Consider the following 19,554-nt stretch of genomic DNA (forward strand, 5'->3'; position numbering starts at 1 on the left):
TGGATGATTGTAATGTGCCTGACCAATAATGAAAAGACAGCAAAAGTGACCAGAAATAACTTGTGTGGCCGATAGCTCTTGGGATGTGGTGTTACGTGTTGGAATCACCAGCTTTTTGCAGGAAAAGTGCTGTGACTTCCGACTGCAGTTCTCCTGTGTCACTTCTTCACACTCCTCGAGTCGAAACGTTGTGCAATGCTCATTGGATTAGAACCGGCAGACTTCTCAGCAGATTTGGCCAGGCAGGTTGACCGATTTGATGTGATCATGTGAGGAGCAACTGTCAATCTTCCTACCACTTGATGACTTCGAACCGACGCCGGTTAGGGTGTCGAAAGAGACCAACTGGAAATTCCACCACTAGTGCAGGACATCTTGATCCTCTTGACAGTACCAATTTGCGATTGATGCTGTGGAATATGCACTGTTTTTGCAGTGTCTTCCTGCTAGCTGACACTTGTTCGCAGTGACAGAAAAGCTCGAAAGAAGGCAGCAGTATGCAATCATCGGGTTTAAGCAACTCTGCTTAGTAGAGGACTCGAAAATCACCGGTCCGAATAATCGTGGTAGGTCGAGTTTAGCGGCACCGTGTTGAAGAGATTTTCTAGCGTCTTAGACGGAGGCAAGACTGGTACGCTCGATGTATGATTGTGTGATTGGTCGACGACTGAAGCAGTGAAGAAATGGGTTGAACTGCAAAATGCTTGGGTAGATGTATTTTCTGTCACAGACTAGAGGCTGCACCGATTTTGACCTATTCACGTGAGAGCACGTGTGAATTGTGAAGGATGGAGAGCGGAATTGTTTTCTGCAGTGGCTCTTATTCATTGATAGGAAGTGAGAAAATTAGAAATGCGAAGGAACCGGAAAATGTGGTATTGGTGGTAAAAATGATCAATATTCTCGTCGCGGTAGGATTTGTGCTGACAGGAACAAGAAACACCCGAAGGATTGCGGCGATCTTGCATTTGAGAATACCTAGATATGTCAGCGCGTCTATGAAAGATGGAAAATGAAGAATCAATCTGTCAGCAAATAGTTCCTCATGATGACTGCTCCTGAACCGCTGTTCTGATCAGTGGAGATTGCTGATACGTAAAGAATCGTTTAGGTGTTGGTTCCGACCTATTCTCGAGATCAGGGAGTTCACGTTGAGGGGGCAAAGTGTGGAAAATCTGCTGGAAAGTTCTCGAATCGCTGTTCTCTTGAACAGAAAGACTGATCGTGCTGAATGTTTTGTGGCGAGAGAGTGCGGATCTGGAAAGTTGAGAGAGACGGAACGTGAGTAATCTTGAGAAAGCAGGCCTTTTCAGAGAGCAAAGAAAATATACCACATCCACCTGGGCAGTCTCGTACTTCGTCATCCACCTTTGGGGAGGCTATCGATTACCTGAATGAGGAAATGCCATGCCGTATTGCCAACAACACGAAAAGGCCCACGGTTGCTCCGTGGTGTGGACCAAATGGTCTTGTGCAAGTTGTGAGAAATTGGGAGGGCCCTGATTTTCCATTTTGAGAACAAAAGCTGTGGATTTCTTTCCTCCCTACTCGTATCAAGCCGCCCCAATCAGCACAGGACAGGCTTTCGTCGTAAAGGGTGGAGAAGCAAATCTCAAGAGAGTGGAAGAGCAGAGCGCTCTGCGTTGGTACGGCAACGTCTATCGAAACTGTTCAGAGAGTCTCCCGGAAAGCGAAGCCTTGCGAGAAGATAGATGTCGTCGGCGACAGAAGAGATCGCACGTCACAGTGGAAACTTGAACCCCACACTCATTTCCACATCCCTTAATGCCGTGAACGAGGCCGTTGATTTCCTCAGGGTGCCAAATGCTAAAATCAACGACCATTAATCGAGCCATATGATATGGAGTATTAAAGTCGATAGTCTTCAATATTGGGAAATCCCATGCTTGGTTGTTGTGTTGGTCGTGGGATGCAATGCACAGCACAATCACACCGCGACCGAAAATGCGCTCGTGTTTTCGTATCACGGCCTGACTCAGCAGGGGGCATGAGCTTTACCAACGGACTTGCGAGTTGCAACCAGGGAAGAATCCCGAAAGATTGTCCCATACCAACTCAGCACACCACTACAATCATTCCACCAAATGATGTGAGTATTTGGCTTGCTGAACTCTAATGATCCGGCCTGAACGATTTACGTGAAGCAGTAAAGAGGTGGCTGGCAGGTGCCTGATGGCGCTGACTGTGTTCTCTCCTTCAGCATGCATAGAAACGCCGAGGACTTCTGATAGTCCAGTGTTCACATCCGCCATCACCCAGCGCGCAGCAGAAGTGTTGGAGGCGGCTCAAGAGCACCAAGATCTCCAAGATCTACAGCTTCATTGCACCAGCTCACACACTGAGGGTTGACAAGTCCAACTTGCTGTTTCACAGCACAGTTCTCTTCCGATTATTATTTCGCCGACTTTACCCTTACTTTCCACAAATGCGCCATTGACGATATACTCTCCTCGTCTTCTGGATGATTTTGGTGTTGACAGTTGAATTGCCAACTAGAGACCCTAGTTCACAGTACTAACTGTCAGACTATGCTTAAATCCTCACTAACGGTTCCATTTTTCCCGTAAAGTTTTTGATAGGCGGCGGCGGCTAACGGCCTTGTCCGTAGTGCAGCTGCATCTTTCGGGAACATGAGCGTACGCCAAAGCAGTAGAGTTTGTTGAATGTTTAGGTTTCCAACACATCGAGAAAGAACCAAGTTTCCAAATAATGCCAAAAAAATCCAAGGCCGGGTTTCGACATCTCACCTCGTGTTCTTTCACGATATGGATCTCTGCCATCGGTCAGATCAAGCCTCGAAAAGCAGCTTCTCCGTGATATAAGCATTTGTTAACGATAACTAATCCGCCAACCAGTCCGGAAAGAAAGAAGAGGCAACATCGTGCAGGATCAAAATAGCAGCATGACGAGGATTGGCAGAGCAAGTGGGTAACTTTCTAGGTTGTCACCAATCATTTTACGGATGATTCTACAAATGCGGCTGAGCTGCCGGTCAGAGGCAAGGCTGCGACTGTGAGCTTCGGTATCGCGCTCGCTTGTCTCCCTGGCCTGCTCTCGTTGCTGGGGTTGCCAGATGAAGAGGGGCAAGAGCCTCGTATTTGCATGGACAACAGGGTCAAGAATGATACGGTGATGGTCGCTGACCTCACTCACCCCAAAATTGAAGAGTGTGGCTGGATGCGCTGGCGACTGGACTGACGATTTGGAAGTATGGCCGAGTAATCGCAACTATTGACGGGGTTCGCGATGTCGCATGCTCTGGTGTTTTTCAGAAGGATGTTGCTGAAACTGTTCAGTCGGTATCGAAGATGGTACGAGATTGGTGTCACAAAGAGTGTCAACACTTCAACGTCCAGGCTGGGACGAAACGATATCTGCAGGGCAGCAGGAAGAGATTCGACGGCACAGCAATAGGGCAGAACGAGAACAACCTAGCCAACGGAATTGGAATAGATTAAAAGTAGTCAGGTCCAGCTTCCAAGGTTGTCATTCGCTAGTCGGATCACCAAAGACGCCGCTGATTCTGCTGATTCTTCTGAGTCTGAGTGAGCAGAGTGCAGATTGAAACGACTCTACATGGTGTAATTTCCAGACGATGACAGGAGGATAATCGAAGTACTGGAGACAATCATCAGCAGCAGCAATACCAAGAATAATCGGAAGAATCTGCAATACGAAACATACGATGTTGGAATCTCCCTTCATCACCGAACCGGCAGTAATATTGTCGCCAACCTGCCAACCTCTCTCGAGGCTCCTCTCGTACGAGCAATCCGTGCCCTCACCCAAGTCACCCCTTCCATGCGATTCGAACTACTGCAAATGGACCGAATGCGCAGTAGCGCCACTTCTTTGCCTTTCCCTACTGCGTTTGTCAGGCACGAAAAGTCTGCTTACTTCCCTCTTTGGCGTTCTCACCCTCCCTCTCCCCCCTCTAGCCCTCCACACCCCTGCTAGCGTCTGCACACTACCTTATATGCCCTTCCCCTCCCATCTTCACCTTCCTTCAACCATCACAAAATCACATTCGTTGTTGATCTCGATACTCGATACCCTTTTCCCATCTCATCGCATCTTTGTTTTTTTACATCGCCAACCAACCACTTTCGTTACTGAAACCGTAGACTATCGTTCAATCCGTCAACATGAAGGCCGTTCAATCTCTCCTCCCAGTCTTCGGACTCGTCGCGGCTGTCAACGCCATGTGGTTGAATGAGACTACCGCGTACACCACCGAGACCGTGACTTCGTACACGACCTACTGCCCAGTGGCCACTACCGTCACCCAAGGCACTAAGACATAGTATGTTACTTTGACAGCTGGTTCCGTCGAGATTCGATCCGACGAGACTCGATCTATGGAAAACAGTTCAACTAACATGATAATAGCACCGCAACCGCTGGCCAGACTTTGACCATCACTGATTGCCCATGCACAATCAAGCACCCAAAGCCAACAACCACTCCAGCACCACCAGCTCCACCAGCCGGAACTGCTCCTCCTGTGTACATCACCACGACTGTGTCCGAGTACACGACTTACTGCCCAGTTCCAACTCAAGTCATCCAAGGCAATGTTACCTACACAGTAACATCTGCTACAACTTTGACCATCAAGAACTGCCCTTGCACAGTCTCCTACCCCGCCACTACCTACACCACTGTTACCCTCTCATCAACAACCACTGTATGTTGTCCATCTATCAGACATGTGATTCTGTGCTAACATTTCTCCAGTACTGCCCTGCTCCAACCACTGTCACCATTGGCCCAGTCACCACCTACTGCCCAACTGCTGGTACCTACACCATCCCAGTTGTTACCGTCACTCCAGTTCCAGGCACCCCACCAACCCCAGCTCCAGTGCCAGTTACCACCACTGCAGTTCCAGGTGTTCCAGCACCAACTGGCGGTGTTCCAGTCGGCCCAGTTGCTTCCCCAACCGGTCCTCTCATCGCCAACGGTGCTGAGAAGGTCAGTGCTGGACTTTTCGGACTTGTTGGTTTCGTTGCCATGCTTCTGTAAACGTCTCATCTCATTTGATTTCTCACCTTACGAGCGTAATGATATAATGGTCGCAATCCGGGAGACATAGACGGATGGCAAGGGAAAGGAGTACAACAAGAAGGACATTCATTTGGTATTTGATTCGAGTCAATTTTGACTGAAAAGGCTTCCGATACATTTCGGTTGCTCACATTTTGCTGCACGATAGATACGTTTCTATCCAGGTACATAGTTTACAATGTTTGGACTTGTAGCTAGAAAATAGCTTCAGAGAGGAGGAGGCATTAATTGCTCAGATTAGCTGCAGATAAATAATAATACAACCATTTCACATTCAAGCCGGTGTTCCATGTTCGTACCTACTGTAGTATCTACTGCAGCTCCGTCCAGATGTCGTTGGTAATGCCGAGTCATGTTCCAATGACCAGAGCATGCTCACTCCACTATCTCTTATCTCGAGGAAGCGGGGTGTTGATGTTGTCTTATCATTGGTGTGCGGCTCGTATTGTGGTCGGACGGCATGGGTTCTGGCTGCATCATCCTGGGCCATGGGACTTTGTTCGTTGGCGAGGCATCGCATTGCACTTTGCGAGGTTGGGTTGGGCACTCATTGGGTGGTACCGTAGTATCTGGTGGACCTTGCATTTTGGGATTTTTGGGATCCACGTATCAATCAATTAATCAATAATACAACGTTTCGATTATTTCAATTATGATGACTCCCTGTTTTTCTTTGTTGTTATTATTGCTGTCCCCCTTGCCTGTCGTGTAAGAGGAGTTTTAAATGTGTGTTTGGGAGATGTGACAGTCGTATTTTCGTATCTGTCTTTTTTTTTCTTATGTCGGATTCGTGGGGGTTTGTGAGGATGGGTGATGGATGGATGGATGGGAGAAACGGATGTTGGGATGGTGATGGAGGGGGTGGTGTGGTTCATGGCATGGTTGATGGCGATGTCGTCACTTATCGTATTCAGCACATGGGTTGTGGTGTTAATAATCAGGTTCCGGGGTGGGAAGGTTGGGAAGGGAGGGTAGGATCCTTGTGGATATTTGTTGTGTGGTATTGAATCGACTTTTTGATGGTGGAGGGGTTGGGATGGGAAAGCTCGCTTAGGGTGGAAGGGGAAATTCTTGGATGGGACGGTTAGAAAAGCGTAGTATACAGTCGAGACTTGATTCATGAGAATTTCAGTAGTGTCTTATTCAATGATCTATATGTTATGCGCGCCGGTACTTGGTTATACTGTGTATTGGTCTATTAGTTTCAGTAAATGCCTGGTTTTTAAACCTACCTGGAAAGCAACGGACTCATTCTGAACTACCCCCTCAGTCGACACAAGAGTCAATAAGGTCTACCACGTCGCTTGTCCTACTTGAGATATAGTAGCACCTGCGTACTATGCTTCCCACTACAGCGCACCGCGTTTTCATGACTTGTTGTTCTTTGACTCTTGCTGTGCTGGACGTTCAAATACGCTTTGACACTTCACCGTCAAAATAAACCTTTTTAGCGTGTTGTCTTTGTCAAATACATCCACATGTTCCCGGTACACCCGCCCGGTCTGTGTTATTCGGCTAAGTTTCTGGGCGTGTTGATCTATGAGACTTGGCTGTTGTTCAACTGATTCATGAGCAATTGGTTGTACTGATACATGAGTAATTGCCCAATAAAACAATCGATTTTAGATCTTGTGAAGGGAGTTTGTATTCTATTTTCACATGAAAATTGAATTGTAAGTCAGTGCTGGCAAGGGGGTACGGAAATGGTGTGATGTGACAGGTAGTTTCTATGTTTGGTACTTTTCCTTACCATGTGGTGGACAACATGAGAGTGATATTTATCGGATTTGAATATCGTGTATTTTCATTAACAATTTTGACAATACGCCATGGATCTCGTAATTAATTCGACATAATTTTGTGTAGTTTGTTATTACTCGAGTGGTGAGAATATCGTACATCTCATCTATGATCTCCAGTGAATAGAATAGCCGTAATAGTAGGTCAATAGATTCATTGAAACTTTTCCAAATGCGAGAAATGATTTCAGCCTCGTCTACATAAGCGAGCAAGTAGCAAGAGACTTCACAAAAAATCGTTGGTATCTTTGAAGTCATCAATTTGAATTCGTTACTTAGTTACATATCCCCTTTTAATTCCGATCCCGTAAATTGCTTATCGAGTAGTCTAGTAATTACAATAAAAATAAGAAGAATATGTACACCCTCCCCCTAATTAAGCCGTTTCATATAAACAAGCTTCTTACAAGAAGAAAGCAACGACACCAGCAGCGGCGGCCAACTTCTCAAAGGTGGCACGGCCAGCAGCACCAGTGTACTGGGCCACACCAGATGTGGTGGCAGATGGGACGACAACTGGAGTGCCGACGGAGGTTGCTGCGCTGGTGACTGGAGCAGCGGTTGCTGGGCAGTTTGGTCCACCTGGGCAGACTACCAAGGTAGATGCGACTGGGACGACAGTCACGGAGGCTGGGCAGTCAACACCACCTGGGCAGGCGACGACGGTGGTCTCAGCAACTGGAGATGAAGCTGCTGGGGCACTTGGTGCTGGGACAACTGCGGTAGAGACTGAGACGGCGACTGAGGTCTCGGTTGGGCCTGGAACGACAACGACGCTTGACTCTGGAGCTGGGTGGGTTTCAACCGGAGCAGAAGGAGCAGGAGCAGATGGAGCTGGGTGAGTCTCAACTGGAGCGGATGGAGCTGGAGCTGGAGCAGATGAGACGGAGACAACAACGGTGGATGTTCCTGGAGCTGGGTGGCTCTCAACTGGCTGAGCAGAGGAAACGGAAACGACAACTGTGGTGCTGGGGACTGGGACAACAGTTGAGGTGACGGATCCGACTGGGCAGTTGACACCTGGTGCGCAAGAAGTGATGGTGTACGACTTGGTAGACATGATGATGGAGGTCAAGGTGATCAAGGAGGTCGATGGAACTGGAGCTGGAGTCTCGACAGATGAAACTGGGCAGTAGGTGGTGTAGACAGTGACCGCGGTGGTGGTCAAAGGCTTGGTCGTGTATGGGCAGTCTGTGACGGTTGGTGCACAGGCTGAAATGGTAATGACCTGGGTAGAGCTGATGGTGGAGGTGGTCATTGGAACACTAGCTGGGACGGAAGGAGTCGCGGTTGCAACGCAGGCAGCACTGCTAGCAGCGCAGACGGCGAAGTTGGGGCTGCCAGCTGCTCCATTGTTGTTGGCTGCGACACAGTCATAGTAAACTTGGTCGCAAGGAGAGTAAGTAGAGGTAGAAGCTGGGACGGAGACAGTCGTAGTTGGGTGTCCTTCAGTAGCGGTGGTGACTGGGCCACTTGGGTGTCCCTCAGTGGTAGAGGAAACTGGGCAGATTGTGGTGTAGGTCAAGACAGTAGTGCTGGTAACAGGCTTAGTAGTGTAAGGGCAGTTGGTAACCTCAGGAGCACAGCTGGAGATGGTTACGACCTTGGTGGTGCTGACAGTGGAGGTGGTCAAAGGAACGGTTGCGACTGAGGTGGTAGTAGAAACCGGGGCGCTTGGGTGTCCCTCAGTGGTGGAGGAAGCTGGTCCGCTTGGGTGACCCTCGGTGGTAGAAGAGACCGGGCAAATTGTGGTGTAGGTCAAGACGGTGGTGCTGGTAACTGGCTTGCTGGTGTATGGGCAGTTGGTGACCTCAGGAGCGCAGCTAGAAATGGTGATGACCTTTGTGGTCGTAGCAGTGGATGTGGTCAAAGGGACGCTGGTGGTACTCTCTGCAGAAGTGCTGCCAACTGTGGTACTGTTGCCATAGATGGTCGAGACGGTGCTGACTGAGGTAGATGGGATTGGGTGTCCCTCAGTAGTAGATGAGACTGAAGGAGTTGGGTGACCCTCGGTGGAAGAGACCGATGGGGTTGGGTGTCCCTCAGTGGAGGATGGAGTTGGGTGACCCTCAGTAGTAGAAGAAACCGGGCAAATTGTGGTGTAGGTTGAAACCGTCGTAGTTGTCACTGGCTTGGTGGTGTAAGGACAATCTGTGACAGTTGGTGCACAAGAAGAGATTGTGATGACTTTAGTGGTGGTAGCGGTGGAGGTGGTCAAGCTTTCGGTAGAAACGGAGCTGCTCAAGCTTGAGAGAGAGCTTGAGAGAGAGCTTGAGAGAGAGCTTGAGACAGAGCTGGCGGAGCTGCTGGCAGAGCTGATGATGCTTGACAGCGAGCTGCTGGCGGAGCTCGAGACGGAGGAGAGAGAGCTGGACACAGAGCTGGCGGAACTGCTAGCACTTGATAGGGAGCTGCTGGCGGAGCTCGAGACGGAGGAGAGAGAGCTGGACACAGAGCTGGCGGAACTGCTAGCACTTGATAGGGAGCTGTAGACGGAGCTAGACACAGAGCTGGCACTGGTCGTGGAGACTGAGACACTGGTGCTGGTAGTTGTGACTGGCGGATCAGTGTAGGTGGTAGAAGCAGAGCTTGTGTGGGTTGCAGTGTATGTAATGCAAGAGCAAGCAGAGCTGACGGCCTTGTAGTTACCAGCGCAGTTGTTGTATGAAGAAGGAATAGCAGCAGGGTCGGTGCTGTTTCCGGCGAGGTAGGCAAAGCAGAACTTTGGGGACCCGGCAGCATTCTTCTTGTCGGTCAACTGGTTGTAGCAGTTATCTGGATCCTGTAAAGAGATGATGTTAGCTTAGCCGAGATTTGGCGAGGGGGGAAAACTTACACAGTCTGGATATTTCCAAGCACTGGCACCAGCAACAGCCACGGCGGCTGCGAGAAAGGTTGAGGTACGCATATTGATTAAGTGTTCGTTGTAAAGCGAATGTGATGTCAAAGTTGACTGAAGGAGCAGTAAACGAAGGGAGGCTCAATGTATGATTGAGCTACGCGATGAAGAGAAAGAGACCCCAGGGAGAGGAAACACCTGCAGTATATACCTGGTGGAAGAGATTACCAGCCTCCACCGGCTGCTAAAAACACTCATAGTCGCTGTTGTAGTTTGCAGACCAGTTCCTCCCAAGTGCGATGATCAGGTTGTGCTCCACGAGCGATCTGCAGCAAGGATACAAGGTTATTGTCATTCACGTATTGGTTGGAGGGTTGGCCTCCTGCATACTAGAGAAGAGTGGAAATGAGGATATCTTTAGCGACCGCGGGACATGCACAATGAAAATACGATAGGTTGAATTCTTGTCCCGACCCCCCTCGCCAAAGCCCTTCGTGAAGGCGGGGACGGAATTTTGATTGGTAAAGCTTAAACCAGAGATCTGACTTGCGCAAGACATCTACCGAGGGAGCACAAGAATGCCATTATTCTCATCGAGTTGTCCTGCTTGGGAGCATGGTGAATTCGTGAACTGGTTGGCACGAAGAGGTACAGAGGTACAGAGGGACACCATCGGGAGGATGCGAGAAAAGGGGGGAGAGCCGACGGACCAAGCCCTCTTCGTTCTCGCTTCTGGTCGCTCCACGCGATGTCCACCTGTCTAAGTTTTTGGCACCACTAGCATGCTGGCAGTAGTAGCTCATGGGCTACATCTCCTAGTCTACGCGCTGCCTTGATCCGGTGCTAGCCCAAGTACCTGACTAGGCTCATGCACACGTCAACGGCCCCAAGCCGTCTGTTTTTCTCGAAGACGGTGGTTTTGCCCCCATCGCGCTTGCCCCGTCGTGGCTGGCCGTTTTGTTTATTTTTGGTCGAGCACCCTTCACTTGCGCTGTCAACGGTCCGCCCCTCTTTAAAATCTGGTTGATACGGGAATTTAATACGGGTGGCTCACCTGTCTTCTCGTATGCCGTGCGGCTATTGGGTGTTCGTGTTCCGCCAGGTGTTTTGCATCCACACAAGGTGGGTATTAAACGAACAGTGATTGTCCCGACGTACGAAGTATGCAGTATGTGGCGAAGCGATCATTCTGTTTGGATTACTGGATTATGACGATTGTCGAAAAGGCTGGGTTCAAGAAATGGGAAGAGAGGGAAGAACAGACCAAGCTAACTCTCTGCAAGGTGCTCCTTCTGTGCGATCGATACCAGCCATGCACTTCCAAGTTCCAAGCTTGAGAAACGTTACCCGGCCATGCGACTACTGCAGGTCACAGTGCTATCCAGCCTATCCTACTGTACGAAAAGGAGGCCGAGGTTGCCGATTGCTAGTCATCGTTGTTACGGGGTGACTCCCGAGTATCCCCTGAGTTATCTTCTGAGTGTTCTGCGGTGACTGTATGTTGAGCTATCCGAGATGCGTCTGGTGTTCGGCCTGTACGCTCAGGATTTTGAAAAGGTTCCCTTTGGAAATCCTGCATGCATATTCAGGTACGAAGTCCTCGAGGATCGTGGTTAATCTTGGATGAAGGCGTTGCAGAGGGTGTGGGTAGCATCACCTCAACACCTGGGCAACCTTCCCCATTCGGGCGAAAAGCGCGCCGATTGTAACCCAAACTAAGGACCGTTCGCACGTGATGGTTCTCTCAACAACTTGTGAATAATTATTATTGTCTTCCGAATGTTGTGCGAGTGGTGCATGCTTAGAAAGGTCTCGCTTAAGTCTAATCTACACATTGTCGACACCGATGGTAGTCTTACAAGTAACAATGGGAAACTTCAAGAGTATCTACCTATGACCTTGACACATGTGCGATTCGGTAGACATAATCATTGTGCAGGTATAATGCATTACCGACGCCTGATTGCCTCAAAATAATAAGAGAGTTTACACCAACTAAGCACTAAAGAAGAGACTCTTTCTTGGGGTTTGGGGGGCTATCCACAACCGCATAATGTCAACCAACAATTCAACTCTACATAACTTTAATTGTGTGATTAACGTGATGCCAGGACTTTGAGAGCAAGATCACCTGTTGTTATTTACGGTGTGGTTCGTATTGTGATATGCACCATTTGAGACTTAGCCTTTCAGAAGCCCGCAAGTCGCAGTAGTCTCTCCTTACGAACTGTATCTTGATGCAATTCAATCAGCCTCCTCGTATTTTTCGAAGCTATTGCCGAGGAAGACTTTGCCCGAGAACATTTATCGCGGGAATCTCTGCCGTACCGAAATCCGAAATAGAAATTACATCATCGTCGGATGTTGTTCAGTAAAAGAAGACCAGCATCTCCCAGTCACCCGGTAAGTGGCTTGCTTCTATTTCGCCCGGATACGGATTGGCATGAATAAACAGACATCATACCATAGGGCATCATACGGTCGTTCTTCTTGTTGCACTCTTGAGAGCTTGAGATGTGGTTCTATGCATTTCGTAATTGCAACTCAACAGCAAAACCTACAATGTCGAATTCCATCGAGTAACTCTATGCAACTATAGAGAAGTACTCACAACATACTAAACTTCAATCTACACTTCTCAAGATTACAAAGGATTGCAGAATCAGAAGCATCCATTTCGTTGACTGCTTTCTCCAGGCACAAAAAAGCTATTCTTCGTTACGTTGTCACATTTCTCTACATCACTTAAATTTCTCTCAACTTCTCTTGATGTTTGTTTCGTTGATGTCATTTGGAAGGAATACATTTATACCTGATGTTTCCAGAAATATCTCGTAGTCGTCATTGCTTTCGAAAGCTCCAAACTAGAAGTAGCATAGCTTTTCCCCGCGTCGAATTCATCAGCAGCTTTACTGACATTTCGAAATAGAACAGAACGAAAGCTTCCCTGAATCCACATGTCGTGCAATAAACCCGCACGATTAATTATCATGACCATATGTGGTAACCAAAAATCTACGCATTTCTTCGCATTGCCAGACCTTGTGGACTTATGATTCAATACAAGCACATATATGGCGAAATACTGTTACTTGCGGTAAGGCTTCAATGCCCCCTTTCTGACTGAGTAACCGACAGACAAAAAATCTCAATCGCAGCCAATGTAGGCTGTGATGAGAATGAAAGCCATGAATTGTTAAACCAAGTTAAGAGGATGTGCAGATGCCCCTGCGAGACGAACTGTTCATTGAATTCCACCTTCCAGAATTGAATGTTATTACATGCCTCCGGAAAAACATATCTCGCTCCTTTCCTCTTTATGAGAACGTAAGAAGGCTAAATCTCATTGAAAGTCTCGAACTCTAAAGTCACCTCTCGTAGAGCTAAAACTCCCATCATATTCATTATAGATGTTACAAAATGTCTCAGCTAAGAATTAACCCCTCATTCTCATCGATAATTCGCGTAAAGTCCGGTTCGACTTAACTAGAAGTCACACCACTATGATATGTAACTCATATGTGGCGCTTGACCAGGCGCCATGTTTCAGCCGCACGCCAACGTGCAAAGATGATTATCTTGGACGTCACGCCCTCTGCAGTCTAACAAGATTGACAAAATCCAGTACTACAACGATGTTCTATCTTGATCCGACATCCGACATTCGAGTCCCTATTGTAAGGTCTGGACCAAAGGGTGCACCAACATCAATTGCGTTCGGGTCTAACAACGTATACGATATATGCTTCGGCTTTGACTGGACAAAGCTGGAAGGGATGTCGGATCGATAGGATGTTTCTTGTTCCACTCAAGCAATTCGCCTTTACAGCACCTGAGGAGGAATTACCGATAACTCCTTCAGAATATTTGGTGAGCTTTGCCTCCACCAAGGATATCTCCTAATCGCTGGCATTTGCGTTAACCAAGAAGACGATCAACAGCATCCAGGTCATGTCCATTTGCATGTCCATTTGATATGTCAAGCCTACCCAAAAGTTCATCAAGTGACCATCCAGGTAGATTATAAAGGTACTAAAACGGGGTGCGTATTACCCAAAAACTCATCCTATGCTCTATTTTACTAGCCGCTGTGTTGACCATCACTATCGATGTAGTATGGAATGCGGCCCTCCACAAACTTTTGATGTATCTGTGGTCTGAGAAGACACAAGAAGCTGGATTTTATAAGTAGCTTATTTGTTCAAATCCATTGAGATGTAATATCGTGAGCTATTCTCGCGTCCACATATATCAGAATATCGTCTTTTATTATACTGGTAACGGTTGCTATACGTATGATCTGGAAGAATGCTCAACAGTCTGTCATGAAAGAAGGTAGTCGGACGATTCAATCGGAGTAAGTCTATGGAAAGTTGATCCTTAACCTCACAGGTTGGATATAATTTGTAGAGCGATCAATCAAATTCTCAGAACTATCATCGATATATATCGGTCGTCCAGCAAGGGTAAACAGTTATGTATTCCGTGGATCTAGTGGATTCTACGACTTTGGAAGAGACTCTGACCACTGCTTCGCCGTCGGTCATACCCAAAGCTAAAAACCTAGAACTTCTACTAAATTGGCTGGGAATTTGAGGGGAGATAATGAATTCCTGTAGTACGGTTGTCTCGATCACACACATATGGACTACTATGTCAAAATATGTGCTTCGGCCATTTCTAAGAGCGGCCTAGGCTTTAACAGTAACTTGTGAACGACGTCTTAGGCGCTTTTGGTGTATGAATTGTTTGATTAAGGCTTATTCTTGGTGCATTTTACCAAACACTTAATCTATCCTACGTGGCGCTGGGTCGCAGTGAAGAGAACATGGGACTTCGATTAAACAGACAAGGCCTCCTGTGTTTCGTCCACTGTTTATGACCAAATATTACGAGTTTCAGCATTCTATTTTTTAAAGACACTTCTGAAAATTCCTGACCTACTTTATCCTGTACTGTGTTTACAAGATAGTCAAGAGATTCAGCCATTTATTTGTGTTTCTGGGAGGTAGGTTCGAGACGGTTACAAGAAACGCACTGACAAATTGTCCACACTACAATAGAAGAGTCAGACTATGGCTATTGTTTCGGCGTATTTGGATGCAACAAGGAAGTGTTCGAGATTTTAGTTCATGTCTTGTCACATTTTTGGTGTGTTGAAATTTGCATATCCACCCACATCGAAGCACTGGTATCACGTCAACGATCCTCTCCATAATCATCCAACACAACAGAGAATCACCGACTCGGCCGCTTCCAGGTTAATCCCCTCCCAAAACCCTCTACAACATCCATCATAGCCTCAACCTCTTGCTCATCAAACCCACCCTCTCCCAATGCAGCACTATGAATCCATCTCGCCCTCGTTCCCTCCAACAATTCAGTAATATTCTCCTTCCTAACCCCCCCACCGACAATAACATCAATTAACCCCCCACTAAGCACTACTAGCCGCTTCAACATCTCTTTCCCCTCCACCGCCGTCCCCTTTCCACCAGACGTCAGCACAGCATGAAACCCCAATTCCTTCAAAACCTCCAACTCCCTCTCCATATCTTCCGTCGCAATAAGGTCAAACGCTTTATGAAACGTACACCACTTTCCTTTCGCAGCCTCTAGTAGCCTTTTACATCTCTCCACGTCCACCTTCCCATCTTTTACAAACCCGAACACAAAACCATCTACCTCGCCCGTTTTTAGGAACTCCTCGATTTGAGCACCCATGATGTCCATTTCCTCAGAGCTGTATTGGTAGACGAGATCTGGGGCTGGTGACCGGATCATCACGTTTACAGGTATGGAGGGGAAGCCGGCTTTTAGGGTAAGTAGGTCATTGAGGGGAGGTGTAAAGCCGCCCGTTGAAGGAGAGGTGCAGAGCTCGATTCTGTGAGCGCCAGATTGGGCGGCGAGGAGAGCGGTGCGGAGGCTAAAAGCGCAGATTTCTAGGAAAGGCATTGTGGGTGTCTGGTTTGTTGTGAGGGGATATAAGAGAAGGTTTGGGAATTTAGGTGGAGCGGTGGGTTTCAAATTGGGGGACAGGGATGGTGATTAATTTTGGGGATGATGGTCTTGATTGTGTCCAATATCGAATGTGAGAATCAAATGTGGTAAGATATCTGCTCGATTTAATACCGGGAGAATCACGTGGAACCTAGCAAGACTCGAAATAATAATAATTATGTTTTGATTTAGTGAATACGTACTAGTTCTTCTAGTCTGTAACTGCCAATAATAAAATCGCAGCTCATTTTATCGTTATTATTTAGTATCTAGTATGTACTGTTATATTGGAATAGAAAGATGACTTCAGTCCGGTGACCTCGGCTCCTGAGCTCCCGATGCGGCATGTTGTCTCGGAGGCAGGAAGCTCGAGATTAGGATGCAGCTAGCCTGACGGGTTTGAACACCAGCCAAAAAGCACCATTCCCCCCTCCCTCTCATTCACTTCTCTCCAGATATAAATCTTCCTAGAAGGATGCCAGAGTCAATTGTGGCACTCCAAAAGCACCGTAAGCAATTTCTTTGTCGAACACCGAATCAGGGGTTTATGGATAATGGGGGGGATGTGTTGTAGGCGGCCTTGGGTGAGTGAGCTGGCTCTCTCATGATGGGCTGGTGTTGTCATTATGAGGTAGAACTAAGTTCCATACTAATAAGTACTCTAGGTCAGGCTGATAGAGGGAGCTGGTCGACCACCAGGACACGTGCAGCTCATCAAATATTTCTTCCCTAGACCCTGGGAGGATAGGTAGTTGAGAAGAGATGGCTCTGTATGGTGGTGATATGTCTCAAGCCGGGATGGGCGCAGAGAACGCTCCCGATAGGGAGCAGAAGCCTTTCATCTTGGTTGCATCTTGCATCAGTGCACGTATCATTCTATGCGTGTCTCGGGATTCTGCTGATGAGAGCCCGCAAAGGCCACAGGGGATGGATGAGCACTGAAACGACCTTTGAACAAACGGAGGAGAATGCTATAAAACGCAAGAAACGTCTGCCTCGTTTTCCTCTTCTGCCTCGTTTCAACCTCTACCAGCTCAGTACAGCAAACACTTCAGCACTCGCACAAATCGCAACACACACACGGCACACCACCTCCCTCAGCAACAATCAGTCATGGCCAGTCCCAGGACCCCGCAGCGTAACACCCCCTAGAGGAACTCCTTGGACGGTTCCATGTGCAAATTCTGCCGTAGAGAGAACGGCTCAGAGGCAATGGAATGTATTCATTGTCGTGCGGCGCTTATCACTACACAACTTCAAACTATTACTTTTCCATGGAAGAAATTTGAACACGAGCATGCAAGCGCCGGTCACCCTCCACTGTTGGCGGGATTGCTGGCAAGTGTGAACGGTCCGTTCTTTGTTCATGTTCACAATCCAAAGGTCCCAGCTGTCCGCGCTCTGTTTCTTCGCTACCCCAAGAGAGTCGAAGGGGCCTTCATCCTCTGAAACTATTGAACCAACAAAAATGACCATTCAAACGGCTGCCCAGCTTCAAACTTGGTCTAACGCTGAGATTACGGCAGATAAGATGCAAGACTTTGAGCAGCATGTTACACAAATGCTAGGCCCCAGACTCATCAATCACTCAGCTAGATCGCTCCAGTCAAGTACAGCACAAGCAATCTTCGAAGCTGGCTCTTCAAGTTCAGCCCAGCCAATTTTCGAAGCTGACTCTTCAAGCCCAGCGCAGCCAGTTTCCCAAGTTGACTCTTCAAGTCCAGCTCAGCCAGTTTCGCAAGTTGTGTCTTCTGGACCGCCTCCTGGTGTGATTAATATCACGCTCACAATCTTACCCGGCTGTTCCATCACCATATATCAGGGTTGAATCATCTATTCCGAGCTTCTTCTTGAAGAAATGGAAATAGCAGGGCCGGCTGGGCGTATTTTTGGAGGGGTTTAAGAGGTTGGGGAATTCTTTGTACGCAGTTCGGGCTGCCTCCTGAATCTTCCTTTCCTGCTTTTCGAGTTCCGAACCATTGCGGGCTTTTCGAAACTTTGGGGGAAAAACTGCTACGGAGTTCGGGCTGCCACTTGGATCTGACTGGGCTGTACTTATATATCACTGTTATCACACAATACAACTTTCCAGACATTTCGTGACGCAGAAAACCCTTTTTTACAATCCAATACACATAAAGTACTTCTACCCCTCGTGACGCAAAATTCCCTGAAAAAACAACGCTCCAGCAGTATCCATAGAATCCCCAGAAGTCCAAAGAAAGCCAAAGAAAGCAATCCAGCACAAAACATTAGACCCTTTCCCACATTGCTCCCCGCTCCAACTACTGGCCTGGCTCTATGTAGTGAGGAACCCTTTTCTCTTCACCCATACCCCCCACATGAAAACGCCCCGCCCAAGGTTCACTCTCAGCGAACGGTGGACGATACCAGGCGTCAAGATTCCTTTTTTGCGATATAGGACTTGCGTTCCAGGCTTCTAAAACTGGTCGAAGCTTTGCAGTTACTTCTTTCCTAAAGCTCTGACCCTCAAAACGTGGAGAAAGCCGACCCCATATTGGCATTAATAGATCATAGCTCCCATCGTGTGCGCGATTACAGTGAATCCAACACTCTACCCACCAAGGATGATACCCAGCATACTCCCAGTCAATAATTGCTGTTATCTTATCGTCTTTGACCATAATATTACCATAGGTCAGATCTCCATGAGTAAACACATATGGCTCTGGATTCGGAAAATTGTCTTTCATCTTCTGAAGCTCCAATTCAATACGTGCCGAGTCTTTCGTTTTATGGATCTTAGATATGCCTGCTCGTAACTCTTCTGCGATATTCTCAAACCACTCCTCTGTCGTGGACCCCATTCTTTTACAACTTGGCATCGTAGAACATTCTCCAATAATCCGGTCGTTGAGTTGTCCGCCATCGACAGTTTGAGCATTAGGAGCTGTAAATTGACCAAGCTCTCTCAAATAGATCAGAAGCTGTTCTCGAATATTACTTCTCTTCTCTTCCGATAAACTATCCCATACTTTATCAAGCGACTGACCCTCAGCTCGGCTCATTAACAAGAGGTAGGTCTTGTCTGTAGGCTGGCTTAGAAGCTCAATTCTATCAACGAGAGGAATGCTCAAGCCTGGCTGGCTATGTAGAAACTTTTGCGTAATATAGTCGTTTCCAGGAGAATAGCTGTTGTTCGGAATATCCTTAAGAAGATATTTCGATCCTAAAGCCCACATACCACTGTTATGTCGAGTTTTAAGGCATCGAACTCGTGATGCATAGGTAGAGCAATATTGGTTGAAATTCGTCCACCCACAGACCCAACAAAGCTCGTATTCCTCGGCTTGGGAATCGGGACCGGTAGTTGTAATATCTAAGCCTTCGCGGTCCTTTCTAAATGATTCCGGAAGTATCCCACCAGGTGCCCATATAAGCCCTTTGTAAGACCTTTCTGGGTGCCCGAAATCTTCTTGTGGGAAATCCATGGGAGAATGGTAGGAACAATTGACTGTTCTTGATTTGGTGAAGTATAAAGTAAAGTACGTTCTTTTACTATTTTTCGAGAGGGGTAATTTCTTTTCATACATAGATAGTCAACAAAGATTAAAATTTGACATTCTAGAAGCGGTCTAATATTTTAAGACGAAGAAAAATAGAAAGAATCCAGAAACGGCTCAGAATAATGTCAACGGACCGCCGGAACTAGTAATTTTCTTTCACACATATCCACTCCAGCTTTGATTTGGCGCAAATCACTCAGGTCAGCGATTGAAGCGTCCCCTAACGAATCGTAGCTAGAGCAGATTTAAAAAGACACAACGATATCTAGTCTAATGATGAAGACTAATTGACTGCTAACTG

The 19,554-nt window shown here is 47.4% G+C and overlaps 5 protein-coding genes across 5 annotated transcripts; 2 read left to right on the forward strand and 3 right to left on the reverse strand.

Annotated features, from left to right (window-relative positions):
• Positions 1-4,166: 4,166 nt before the first annotated feature.
• On the forward strand, positions 4,167-5,046 carry GLAREA_04672 (uncharacterized protein; the record flags this gene model as incomplete). The annotated part of the gene is made up of 3 exons (XM_008087049.1): positions 4,167-4,324; positions 4,411-4,708; positions 4,759-5,046. The coding sequence occupies 3 exons, from the start codon at positions 4,167-4,169 to the stop codon at positions 5,044-5,046; spliced, it is 744 nt and encodes a 247-aa protein (XP_008085240.1).
• Positions 5,047-7,290: 2,244 nt separating this feature from the next.
• On the reverse strand, positions 7,291-9,795 carry GLAREA_04673 (uncharacterized protein; the record flags this gene model as incomplete). The annotated part of the gene is made up of 2 exons (XM_008087050.1): positions 7,291-9,669; positions 9,724-9,795. The coding sequence occupies 2 exons, from the start codon at positions 9,793-9,795 to the stop codon at positions 7,291-7,293; spliced, it is 2,451 nt and encodes an 816-aa protein (XP_008085241.1).
• Positions 9,796-14,964: 5,169 nt separating this feature from the next.
• Positions 14,965-15,681, reverse strand: GLAREA_04674 (CutC-like protein; the record flags this gene model as incomplete). The annotated part of the gene is made up of 1 exon (XM_008087051.1): positions 14,965-15,681. One exon carries the CDS (start codon positions 15,679-15,681, stop codon positions 14,965-14,967), a length of 717 nt encoding a protein of 238 aa, XP_008085242.1.
• A 1,513-nt stretch (positions 15,682-17,194) lies between these two features.
• On the forward strand, positions 17,195-17,554 carry GLAREA_04675 (uncharacterized protein; the record flags this gene model as incomplete). The annotated part of the gene is made up of 1 exon (XM_008087052.1): positions 17,195-17,554. One exon carries the CDS (start codon positions 17,195-17,197, stop codon positions 17,552-17,554), a length of 360 nt encoding a protein of 119 aa, XP_008085243.1.
• A 457-nt stretch (positions 17,555-18,011) lies between these two features.
• On the reverse strand, positions 18,012-19,178 carry GLAREA_04676 (Protein kinase-like (PK-like); the record flags this gene model as incomplete). The annotated part of the gene is made up of 1 exon (XM_008087053.1): positions 18,012-19,178. One exon carries the CDS (start codon positions 19,176-19,178, stop codon positions 18,012-18,014), a length of 1,167 nt encoding a protein of 388 aa, XP_008085244.1.
• Between the last annotated feature and the right edge of the window lie 376 nt (positions 19,179-19,554).

The sequence above is a fragment of the Glarea lozoyensis genome, assembly GCF_000409485.1.
Source record: "Glarea lozoyensis ATCC 20868 chromosome Unknown GLAREA5, whole genome shotgun sequence".
Classification (NCBI taxonomy): domain Eukaryota; kingdom Fungi; phylum Ascomycota; class Leotiomycetes; order Helotiales; family Helotiaceae; genus Glarea; species Glarea lozoyensis.